Source organism: Clarias gariepinus, chromosome 14, assembly GCF_024256425.1.
Source record: "Clarias gariepinus isolate MV-2021 ecotype Netherlands chromosome 14, CGAR_prim_01v2, whole genome shotgun sequence".
NCBI classification, from domain to species: domain Eukaryota; kingdom Metazoa; phylum Chordata; class Actinopteri; order Siluriformes; family Clariidae; genus Clarias; species Clarias gariepinus.
Window position 1 is genome coordinate 10710399 of NC_071113.1, and position 12816 is coordinate 10723214.

Consider the following 12816-nt stretch of genomic DNA (forward strand, 5'->3'; position numbering starts at 1 on the left):
CCACCTAGTACCCCAAGTCCCCTGGGTTAGTCTACAGCCTTCCTGAGACCCTGTACAGAATAAGTTATATAGAGAATGGAGTGAGTGAGTGAGTGTACCACATAAGGTAATGGACAATTATTTATTATAGACCTTCTGTTATTATTAATAAAATAATTATTATAAATAAATGAATGCTACATTTATTTTTTTTCTAGTGTATTTAAAGTATTTAAACATTGAGCTGTACTGTACATGTACATGTATATGTTTCTGTGCAGGGTTTGAAACTATATTTAGAAGATTGTAAATAGATGTTATTATTATTATTATTGAGGCTCAAATATAATGTTTGTATCTGTGTGTTTATTTCGTACTTAGGGCCTCAAAAGAGAACCCCAACCTGACTGAGAAGAAAAAATCCAGTATCTGGCAATTGTAAGCTTTTCCCTCCTGGTTGAACATTCTTATTGCCCATGTGTTTTGGCGTGTATTCATTGTCTTCCCCTTTTCCTTTTCATGTTTTTTTTCCCCTCCCCATCCAGGATGTAGGTAAAATGTGAAAAAGTGCTAGTAAATCCACTTTTGCAGTTGGTCTGGCTTTTAAAAACAAAACATTTTCTTGGATTTGGGAATGGTTTTCCTTGAAACTTTTACAACGATATTTAATAGCCGAGCTAACACTTTACATAAAATTTAATTAGAATGAAAGAATTTAAAGTCTACTGCAGTGCAATGCCCACACGTTCATTGCACACGACTATTGTTTGTCTGTTCAGACTTTGATATCAGCACCCTATTTACACTTGGCCATTCCCAGGTCTTGGTCTTGGGATTTATGTGATTTTTTTTTTTTTTTTTTTTCTTGGCTATGGTGTGATTTGGATTGATATTTGGGGTTTTGCATTCTCAACATTCCTTTATTCTCCTGTGTGTCCCTTTTTTATGTTCCCTTCATCCTACCTCCTGTTGTCCTGCGTGTTTGTAGAAGGTGTGTGGGTGGGTGGGAAAAGAAGCTTTTATAACCTGCAGGCTTGAGTGGATGTTTTTTGTAGATCATAACATGGTGTGCATGTGTTACGGTTCCTTAAGCACTTTCACAAAAACAAGTAGTATTTCATCGTTGAACCCGCATCATACCAGTATGCGATGTTTAATAACTATTCAGAATGTAAACGGCAACTAATAATTGATCAGCTGAGCAAGTGGAAAAGAAATTAGCGGAACAAAGTGAGTGTATGTGTGAGTCTTACAAACCATCTAATTATATTATGTACTGTATGAGTGTCCAGCTTATTCCTTTGGTTCTCTAACATTTATCTATTTGGTGGATCGCATGAGCAGCATTTGCGATGATTTGACATCTCGGCCTCGGGCTGATCACTATTCAGGGAGGGGGCATACCCTGTGTTTGGGAAGTGACCCACTGAACCCCCTAACTGTTCACCTACGTATGATGACTAACACTGCTGCTGCTACTGCTTGTGTCTGCATATCAGTCCTTGTGTTTTGTCTTTCTCTATACCCCCTTTTTTCTATCTCTATTTCTCTCTTTTTCCTTCTCTCTGCCTTTTTCCCCCTCTCATCCCCAGTTTTAGCAGGCTCTTCAGCTCATCCTCCAGTGGTGCTGCCAAAAAGCCAGAGGCTCCTGTTAATGTTAAGTACAACGCCCCCACCTCACACATTGTGCCCTCAGTTAAAAAGAGAAGCAGCACCCTCGCTCAACTGCCAAGCGACAAATCAAAGGCTTTTGACTTCCTCGATGATGAGTAAGTGATCTTTTTTTTTTTTCTTTTTCAAAGCAGATTGTTGGAAAATAGATGGTAATGGATGCATGTTCCTGTTCCTGTTTGTTTTTGTAGTTCGGAGGTGGAAAACATAATGTCACGTAGAGAACAAAAGAGAGCCCAGTATCAGCAGGTGAAGGCTCATGTCCAAAAAGAAGATGGCAGGATACAGGCCTGTGGCTGGAGTTTGCCTCAGAAGTATAAGGTATGTTGCTTAATACACCTCTTAATGCATGGTGTAAATATGGTACAAAAAACCTTAACTCTAAAAGACGCACTCGAAACGAGATGAACAGAATATTATGCAGTCTACATAAAGAAGCTAAACAGATGAAGTGTTTATCAATGCCACTGGAAACGTGATAAGTTTATCCCTTTACCAGCAACCTGATTTCAACAAGAACTACTTTATGAAACTATTTCAGGAATGTCTTAAACTAAAAGCTTAGTTAGTTGTTTGTCTTATTAAACATGTCATAACAACAGTATAGTCAAAGCTTCGCAAATTCCAGTTCCTTAATACTGTACATCAATACAGACCAATCAGTGCAGCGATCCACAGATATTCAAGGTTGATATTTGATTATGACCGGATATTTTAATTAAATGCGTTTCATCTCTTTTACAAAAGATTTCCAATGGTGCACAGGCAGAGAATAAGGTGAAGAACTTACCCGTGCCGGTTTACCTCAGACCTCTGGATGAGAAAGATGCTTCCATGAAGGTAAGCGGGTAAAAGATGATGTATTTTAGGAACACTTAGAAACACTACCTCAGATGATCGATTGACCCTAAATGCCCATGTTTGTGTGTAGCTGTGGTGTGCTGCTGGGGTGAACCTGTCAGGAGGAAAGACACGTGACGGAGGTTCTATTGTTGGAGCGAGTGTGTTTTATAGAGATGTCTCAGGAGTGGAGAGCGGCAGCCTGAGTCCCCGACTTGCGAGAGGCTCTCAGAGCAGTTTAGACAAACTGGAGCAGGAGCTCAAGGTACAAGTCAAGGTACAAGGGAAAAGAAATTGTTCTGACATTTCAGGTTGATTGATTTGGTGTTTTTTTTATTTCTTTAATCAGGAGCAGGAGAAAGAGTTGAGGCAGCAGGATGAGCTCTTCAGCCTGGTGTGGATGTGCACCAGCACTCACACCACATCCAAGGTCATAGTGATCGATGCCAACCAGCCTGGAAAAATCCTGGAGAGCTTCTTCGTCTGTAACTCTCACTTGCTCTGCATCACCAGTGTGCCAGGTGTGCAGAGAAAACAGAAATTACACACGGAGAGCTTTCAACTTCAGTTTTTATTTTAATGTTGGATGATTGTGCTGCAGGTGCCCGGGAAACGGATTACCCTGCCGGGGAAGATGTGCCTGCGAACAGCAAGGCAGGTGGGCCTGAGGGGGCATCACAGACTGGCACTGCAGCCAAGAGCAGCTTTGCTGGCTCTGAGCGCGTTCTGGATGGCATCACTGTGGTTGGCTGCTCTGCCGAGGGAGCTGCCGCTGTCCCCCAAACTGCTGGCACTGACTCCCTCCATGGTACGGGATCAGAAGATGCTGATATCATATATTCTTTCTCTTGGAAAGCTTCCTCTTGGCACTATAGTTTACTTTTAGGATTGTCAGTTACTATTTGTCTAGCTAATTGTACTTAATCATATTTGCTGCTTGAAATGCACAACAAAGTCTGGGCATTGTAGACTAGTTTTAGCTAAAGGAACTCTTACATATTTTAGTCTACATTTAGTCAATGTAACATTTTAGCAATAACATCAAGCAATGATGAACGGGCCCAAGCACCCTGCGCCATCGCCACCCGGGTGTGCCGCACAACATGTTTGGCTTTTGACTGTGTTAAGACCAACAAAAAGCCACCGCTTCCCGGGTGTGTCTGTATACATGTGTGTAAAATTCTAGGCATTTAAGTCTAGTTTTAGTTAAAGGGACTCTTTAAGTATTTTTGTCTATTTATTGTCAATGAAAACTTAACATTTTAGCAATAAGATTAATATAAGTTAACCCTACAGTCAATCTAGTCTAGCCCAAACTTCTTTTTTTTTTAGTTTTGGACAAAATAATTATCTCAACATTAGCAAAGTTAAAAATTCACTCTAACTTTAACTGTTCATTTGATGTTTTCAGCTAATGATATATATTTTTTAATAATTAAAACATCTACTGCATATCCAATACTCTTTTTCCACAACAAAACTATAGTAGGAGTATGGACAATACAGTGTTTTTAACTTTTTTTTTAATCAGTTCTTTTTAAAGAAAAAGAAAAATAATTTACACACTTTTCGCACGAGGATCTTGGATTTGGGTCACAATCATTTGCTAGCCTTATTAGCTTAATATGTTTGGCAATGGTTTAGCTAGGAAATAAAATAAAATAAAATGCATCACATGTAACAAAACATAATTACCACAAAGAGGCTGTAAAACTACACTACCTTGAGATTTTTATGGTATCCCTTGATGCGTCTCTACAAGTTTGTGTTTTTTTTCCCCAGCAGTTTCCCTTCCGATATTACTACACACCTGCTTTTTTCCCTCCAGTTCAAAATAAAGAAAATGGGCCCAAATATCGGTACTGCTGTCATGACGAAGAGTTAAAGATGACTAAGCTTGTAGCATCCCGTCACTGTGTGTGCAAACTACTCCTGATACGGCGCGCGCCGTGACCTGGGAAATGTTGCTGCTCATGTTCATAATGAATTAACAGCGTATCGCAGCGGATTGTGACACAAATTAAATGTTGATGAAAATAAAGACGGATGTTTTATTAGTTTTTTTTTTTTTTTTTAAACCACATTTTAGTCTCGTCTTTTTTCGTCAACAATATTGCATGCTGATTTAGTCACTCTCATATCCGAGATGTCTCGTCATCGGCTCATCTTAGGAAAAAAGGTCGTCAGCTAATATTTTTTCGTCATTGTTTTCATTGATAAAAGTAACATTACAGTCAAGGCAGACATTTCCGGTGCATTCTCTCTTGTGCAATTTTATAAACCCCTGCTGTAATCCTGTAATTTAATTATAGTCACAGTTATCTTTCCTAAACAAGCAGCTTTTACTTCATCATGTAATCTCAGCAAATTGTATCAGTAGCTTCAATCGGATTACAGATGGTTCAAAGAATGAAACTTGGATCATATATTAATTGTGCCAACATAAAAAAAAATTTTTATACTATACTAACATGAGATACTATCAGAACAGTGAAGTCATATCAGCCTTTGCATTTAATGTTCCTGATGTTAACATTGGCGCTTCTTTTTTTCTTCTCTTTCCTGCTTTTCTTTTCAGGTGATGTGTTGGAGCATTGCAGGCACGTTGGAGTGGTGGCTGCCGAGGATGCCTTGGAGGCCACAGAGAGCACAAACACCACGCCTGTAGAGGAATGCCAGCCTGGGATGTACACCGAACATGTGTTTACTGATCCTCTTGGAGTCCAGAACAATAGAGACACACTGTCGTCTTACACACAGAGGTGCTTTCTCTGCTCACAGTGCCACAATGACCAAGATGGCTGTGCAGTGCCTAAAACTGTACTGTGCTGTGTATATATACCGGCCAGCCATACCAGTAACAGAATGTGATGTTAACATTGATTTTAAATTATATTCCAGTAAACTGGATCACCATAGGTGAGCCTGTTTGGTCCAATCCCACAGAAAAGTATAGCACAAATCGATGAACAAAATTCATGCTTGCAATGATAGAAAGCTATCAGACCATTAAGCGCATCACAGTAGAGTTTAGCATCATCCATGGGATGTGTGTAGGTCTCTCCTTGCAATTTACAGCACTTAAACATCCTCGTGTCAGATACCACAGCACACCTTTAGAAGTCTTGAAAAGTTTAGGTAGCACCTACGTAATATTGGGCTTTTCAACATTTAAATGTTAAGCCTGATTAGTATACAGTTAAATCGTAGATTGCGAGCATAATTTGTTCCGAAAGTGTGCTTGTATATAAAACACTCATATATCAAAGTGAATTTCCCCATAAGAAATAAAGGAAACTTTGATGATTCGTACTACAACCCAAAAATATTAATCAAAAAATAATTGATGCATAGTATAAAGTAAAAAATAAAAATAAAACAAATTACCCTGCACTTTACTTTTGAAAAGAATCGTGGTTGGGGTAAAACGAAAGAGGAGAGGAGAAGGGGGGTAGGACCTGTGTGGGTCGACTTTCTTACACACGCACACAGAAACTCACTGCTCTGTTGTCAGAACCTCTGTAATGACACTTGCTTTTGCCTCCTTTTGAGGATTTCGTGAAATGTGACATTAAATTATTGTTGAACAGATTCATCTTCCCCACTTTTACAACCCTTTTTTTTTTTTACCCTTTTCTTTATGAGGGCCGTTTTTGCAGTACAATTACTAAAGAAAAGTCACTACATTTGGACACAAAATTGAAAAAAATGGACATGGTCACAATGTTATAGTAAATAGTACACACGCACACGGATGTTGACTGTATTATGATTATCTACAATTCCACAGCACTAGCGAGAGCAAAAGAGAAGAACCATTAGCTTAATTCAAGGTTCCACTGTATAGCCGCAATGCTTAGCTATAAAGCTTACATAGGGTCATTCTATTAAAATTATACTCATGTTTTTTTTATTTTTTTTTATGCTGAATAATTCTTTTATAGGGAGTGTGATCTTGTAAAGGACGGAGTTAGTTTAATACCTGACGAGCAAGACCTGATGAGCGCGGAGGCTAACAAAATGAGTAGTGTCCTGCCCACTATGTGGCTTGGAGCGCAGAATGGCTGGTGAGTTGATTGTGGTTCTGACAATCATTATCACAATCAGTTGTAACCTGTGCCTAATGTCTTGCATTTGGCTGTTGCAGTATCTATGTCCACTCCTCTGTCGCACAATGGAAGAAATGTCTGCACTCAATACAGCTGAAGGATTCAATTTTAGGGATTGTGTAAGTGGATTACACCGCAATATATCAAGAATTAATTTAGCTTCACGATCCAATTTTATTTACTATTATTATTATTATTATTTCTCTCTTTCTTTTCTTGTAGACATGTCAAAGGGAGGGTTTTAGTGGCCTTGGCTGATGGCACTCTAGCAATATTCCACAGAGGAGTAGGTATGGTTTTTGCAGACAAGAGCACTTATGCTATGTACAAAATGTTTTATGCAAATACTGTACTAACTAAAATACGCCCTGACAAATGCTTTACACAATTAAGTGGAAACATCAGCAAAAACATAATGCGTTTATTTCATCCCTTTTGTTGATCGTCTTTTGTTTTTGCGTTTCCTTATATAAGACGGTCAGTGGGATCTGACCAACTATCACCTGTTGGACCTGGGCCGGGCGCATCACTCCATCCGCTGCATGACTGTGGTGCACAATAAAGTGTGGTGCGGGTACAGAAACAAGATCTACGTGATCCATCCCAAAGCTATGAAAATAGAGGCAAGCAAGCATGTCATAACGTAGAAACTGGTCAAATTGAGGGAAGACAGGCTTATAATGAATAAATGTATTGTTTTTGTTTTTTTTTGTCTTAACTTGATATTAGCACCTTTTTCTATGGTGTCAGCAATTAGTGTAGTGAATAAAGTCGTTTAAATGCATAAAGTAAGCTTTCTAGGTCCAAATGAGTCCCTTTTCTCTCTATATACAGTACTGTGCAAAAGTCTTAGGAACCAAATTATATGCTAAACCAATTTTGTTATATTTGTTGATAATTACTGCATAATTATGTACAAAATCATTCAGTATTTTCATATATAACTAAAATAAAAATTATATATAAATAACATTACAGGAGAATATATGCACTCATATGGAGAACTCATATTCTCCAGCATGCTCAGTAAAATCTAACAGCTGTTTTCTCATAAAACTCTGTGTCTGTGTCTAAAACTCCTGATTTTAAGCAATGAGTTTTCACTCCAAATATTGACTGTTTATTTAATTACTCTTAATTGCTTTTTATAGAAGTTTTTTTTTTTATGCAGAAATGATTTTAAAAGCATCTTTTGCTTATGCCATATTTTTGTATGTGCCCAAGACTTTTGCACAGTGCGATAAGTAAAACATCTGTTAGGTTTTACTGAGCTTGCTGGACAATATGAGTTATTCTGGTAACTTTGTCACACTCGCTCCTTTCTATTTTTATGCAAATCCCAGGAGCGTACATTAGGTTTTTTGTTTCCATCTGAAAACTGCTCTGTCTTGTACTATATTTCTTTCTTTACGGTCATGCATAAATTCTTCTGTAATGTTATTTATTTATTAATATTTAAGTTATATATGAAAATACTGAATGATTTTTTATATAATTGTGCAGACATGATAAATATATTTTGATAAGTATGATAAGTATATTTTACACTGGGTCACATAAAAATAATTAATATAAAGTATAAATTAAACAAATTAAGCTGCACTTTACCTTTAAAAAAAGTAAAAATAAATCCTGACAGATAAGTGTTTCCGTTTATGCAGGCAGGTGCTGTGTGTGTTTGTGAAGCTGAAGAGGAGAGGAGGAATCAGCCCCTCCCCTCTCCCTCTTCTCTTCTAACACAGTAACTCTCTTATTTAAGTTTCACACACACACACTAACGAAAAGACTATATAGCCATCGGGAAACATGGCTAATATCTCTTTGTGTGAGCATAGACTAATGGAGTAACTGCTGTAAAGTAAAACTAACAAAAAACCTGCACTTTACCTTTAAAAAGAATCGCGACAGAGAAGTGTTTCTGTATAGAGCAGAGTGTGTGTGTGTGAGAGAGAGAAGGCGAGAGGAGGAGGGTGTGTGCGTGCGGGCGTGTGTGTGTAAAGGTGAGAGGAGGAGGTGTGTGTGTGTGTAAAGGCAGGAGGAGTTGTGTGTGTGTGTGTGAGAGAAGAGACACGGTGTATAATGATGTGTGCGCACACACAACGGCAGGCTGATACAGAGAGAGAGAAAATGGATCTTTAACCTTTCTAATAAAACTTTTTTTTGCTTTACACGCGCACACACACATTGTCACAGTGTTATATTAAACAGTACACGCGTGCACGGATGTTGATCATACCAGTAAGAGACGCTCACTATCAAGATTAAGAAAAAACATTGGCCCAGTTGTGATCATATGATGCTTGGCGTCAAAACAAGAAGTGCATGCGTAATACGTAATACTCAAAGACCAAGACTGGCTCGTTTTTTATCTTTGCTCGTCTTGCGGAACGCTTGCAAACTGCATTACTCACAATCTGAGGTTCCACTGTATCCTTGAGTCTATTGCTTAACAGTAATTATTTGGGTCTCTAATCTTTTTAATGGTTTTTAATTGTTATGTGGAAGTTTTCCTCAGCACATTGTACTGTTTAAATTAAAAGCTGATTTTTTATTGTATTATGTCCGTGCAAAACCCTATAGAAAAATTTATAGTGGTATGTGCCTTGATAATTAAGAATCAATCCCGGTGGCAGTAACAATTCTGCTTACATCATCACATACAAATTAGGTTCAGAATATTGGTGCTCATGTAAACATACTTATAGATTTATCCCATGTTCTCCTACTCATTGTGCTCATACCCACATGCGCAGAAGTCATTTGATGCCCACCCGCGCAAGGAGAGTCAAGTGCGGCAGCTAGCCTGGGAGGGAGACGGCATATGGGTGTCTATCCGTTTAGATTCCACACTTCGACTGTTTCATGCACACACCTACCAACATCTGCAGGACGTCGACATAGAACCATACGTGAGCAAGATGCTGGGTGGGCACAAGCTGCTTTCCTTCCTTTCATTAATATGTTTTATTTGCTTAATATGTCCTGTCATTGGTCTAATATCAGTTTGTTTATCTTTTTCATTATATTTCTCTCAGGCACTGGTAAACTGGGCTTTTCTTTTGTGAGGATCACAGCATTGATGGTCTCCTGTAAACGTCTGTGGGTGGGAACAGGGAACGGCGTCATCATCTCTATCCCTCTCACAGACAGTACGTGAGCTAAAGTCTTCTATGTACATGTAATTTACACACACTGACCTTTGCAATCTCATCAGCTGTTAAGAGGCAAAAAGACATCTTTGTTTTTTGTTTTGTTTTATTTTAAAAACAAAGCAAAAACAGTCACCCAGGGGACGTCCAACCGGCCGGGCAGCATGATTCGAGTGTATGGTGATGAAAACAGCGATAAAGTGACAGCGGGCACGTTCATCCCTTTCTGCTCCATGGCCCATGCGCAGCTCTGCTTCCATGGCCACCGAGATGCTGTCAAGTTCTTCACTGCTGTTCCCGGTACGACCTATGAGTCTCCAGTTATGCTCGTTATTGATTCATCTTGTAGCTTGTTTGTCTGATACTTCTTGCTGATCATTTTTATTAGAATGAGCCATCACTGAAGCGTCCAGCTCATGCGCATGGATTTCCTTCTGTTGTTTGTTCATATGTTGACGTATTTTTGCCTTCTGTTTTCGCCGTTTGTATTTTGTTGACCCAATCGTAGGCCATGTTGTCCCATCTGCTGGAGCAGGAGGAAGCGAGGCAGGCAGTGACAAGCCAGCAGCAGACTCGCCCCCACCAGAGTTTTTGAAGTCAGTCCTAGTTATGAGCGGTGGAGAAGGATACATTGACTTCAGAATGGGTTAGTGTCTTACAGTCACACTCGATATATGCTGTGTACCCTCCATAGACTTTGTCACATCTTTTTTTTTCTTTTTTTTTTTCCCATTATTACAGGTGATGAAGGAGTTGAGGGCGAGGACCTGACTGAACCCACTTTAAAGCTACAGCCCTTCCTGGCAAAAGCAGAGCGCAGTCACCTTATAGTGTGGCAGGTCATGGTCAATGAAGACTGAGCTGCGATGCTTTTGCACTTGGCCAGCCAAGAGCGAACATTTCAAAAAGGGTTTTTTGCCCTTTTCTGTCTTCTAATTTCTTTTCCATTTGACGTGTTTAGTTGAAGGGCCACTGTTATTGCGTCCCGCTATCAGGAAGTCTTTGCACATTCACCTTTGTGGCAATAAGTGGGGTCTCGGTCCTGAATAGATGGATCTATCAATCCGTAAAACACATCTGGGACAACAGTGCTGATGTGAACAGTCTGGACAATCCACTGGGGGAGTTTTTGTATTTAAAATGTTTTTTTTTTTTTTTTTTGCTTTCTTTAAAAAAAAAAAAAAAAAAAAGAAGAAGAAAAAAAAAGCCCTGTCTGTCACAGTTAAAGCAAGAAATCCATCAACACACTGCACAAGTAGACAATTGTTAATCGAAATATCGTGCTCTTTTGTAAATAGCTATTGTAAGTGGCCGCAGGGTGAAATATTTGCACAGCCAAAAGTACCTTCTTAAGAAATAGCTGCTCCTAGGCTGTGTCAAGGCTTGCAAAAAAGCATGCATGCCCTAGTGCCTGCTCTTGTCTTTAGCGTGCCGTGCTGTATTCTAAACCCACTTTCTTTCTTTAAAGATCTCTCGAGAGCCGTTAGACAAAGCAGCATTTTTCATCCGTTGTACTTTCATATGTACAGTATGTGGGTTCTGTGATTATAGAAAGCTTTGATGAATGGCAGAGCGTCTATTTATATATTAACGTTAAATTTACCAAAGCTTTTCAGACAATTGGTAGTAATTTTCCATGACTTTGGACGATCAGAGGGTGCCCTTATGAAAATAACAACAGATTTATTTCCGTACATCAGTCGTAGTCCAAAGGAAACCTGTTATGCAATATTGCTAGGATCACGAACTGGTCATAGGCACAGTGGAGATTTTTATTTGTATTTTTTCCACTGCTTGGTTTCCTCAAAAGAGCATCACTCTCGTGTTTAGATTTAGAGACTAAATGCCTATTTTTATTACACGTTTTTTTGTACTTTCGTCTTTTAGACTCTAACCACAGGCCTCTGTAATGCGGTAAAAAGCGTTGGCTAACATTTTGCTGATGTTATGCTGCTGTTGTGCTAGTGTTTAGGCGCACTGTAGGGGCTTTGTCTACAGTCGTTCCTCTTCTCCACAAGAAGAGAAGCGGCTTTTAGCCATCTCAGTATTTATTTCTATGAATGAGCCTTCGCAGAGAAGAATGTAACTTTGTATATTGAATATAAATATATATGAAATATAAATATGTACATGAACCATAGACGGCGTGGATTTGTTATTTTGATAGATTCAGACTAGCAAACGGTTACTTTACTGGTCGTTTAATATACGAATAGAAGATTCAGACCAGATTAACCCCTAGAAATGTAACTTTACTCAGCTATGCACTATTTTATAAAAGACCCAGAGTGTGAGTTGTTGTGTCCTTGTTTGCTTGTTTTAGGTGTGTATGCTGAATATGTGGAGTTGCGTGCGTGTGTGTGTGTGTGTGCATGTGTGTGTTGTAACCCAGAGAGGTCACCTTCCAGAGAGGTCTGTGTAAAGATGGGAGTGGATGCATCTGTCCAACCCAAAGGCCACTGTCAGGTTGTGGTGAAAGCTCCTGTTTCTCAGACATACTGTACATGTACAGTGCTGTATTCCCATCACAGCATCGTAGCCTTACACTTTTTTAACATCTATTAAACTGACATTTTGGGGAAACGACTTCTTGTTTTGTTTTGTTTTTCTGTCTATATTTTTTTTCCGCAAGCTGATTTGCCATAAATATAAGAAATCTATTTATAGTGTTTCTCTTTGTAGAGTGTTAATGATGTCTTTTGTGAAAGCACAGTTTATTAATCGTCATGATGGGCAAAAAAAATAAAAAAAAAAATATATATATATATATATATATATAATATATATAATAATAACACAATATAATATATATATATATATATATATATATATATATACAAATAATGTGTGTGTGTTAATATATTTTTAAAAGCTCCTTATTTCCCCCTTTGCTAATCTTGTTTGCTTCTGAGCTGAACTTACCCAACTCTCATGTCAACAACGGACAGCCTTCCTTTGACCACCAGGGGGCAGTATTGTATTACAGCCTTACCCTGCCTTTGAAATGACTTTCAATGGAAGAGAGGCTCAGCAAAGGGAACATGCTGTACATTTCCTGCTCTCCTAGG

At 38.7% G+C, this 12816-nt stretch overlaps 1 protein-coding gene across 2 annotated transcripts in view; it reads left to right on the forward strand.

Annotated features, from left to right (window-relative positions):
* Positions 1-12332, forward strand: part of spag9b (sperm associated antigen 9b) — a 60254-nt gene extending 47922 nt beyond the window's left edge. For both annotated transcript variants that reach the window (XM_053511139.1, XM_053511140.1), the window contains 17 exons: positions 361-417; positions 1572-1748; positions 1842-1971; positions 2398-2490; positions 2582-2755; positions 2840-3011; positions 3092-3298; positions 5069-5252; positions 6435-6557; positions 6638-6718; positions 6822-6889; positions 7074-7222; positions 9353-9524; positions 9635-9748; positions 9872-10048; positions 10257-10394; positions 10490-12332. In XM_053511139.1, coding sequence (XP_053367114.1) covers positions 361-417; positions 1572-1748; positions 1842-1971; positions 2398-2490; positions 2582-2755; positions 2840-3011; positions 3092-3298; positions 5069-5252; positions 6435-6557; positions 6638-6718; positions 6822-6889; positions 7074-7222; positions 9353-9524; positions 9635-9748; positions 9872-10048; positions 10257-10394; positions 10490-10608 — 2335 coding nt within the window. In that variant the 3' untranslated portion in view covers positions 10609-12332. The remainder of the gene's footprint in view (positions 1-360; positions 418-1571; positions 1749-1841; positions 1972-2397; positions 2491-2581; positions 2756-2839; positions 3012-3091; positions 3299-5068; positions 5253-6434; positions 6558-6637; positions 6719-6821; positions 6890-7073; positions 7223-9352; positions 9525-9634; positions 9749-9871; positions 10049-10256; positions 10395-10489) is intronic.
* The last annotated feature ends 484 nt before the right edge of the window (positions 12333-12816 follow it).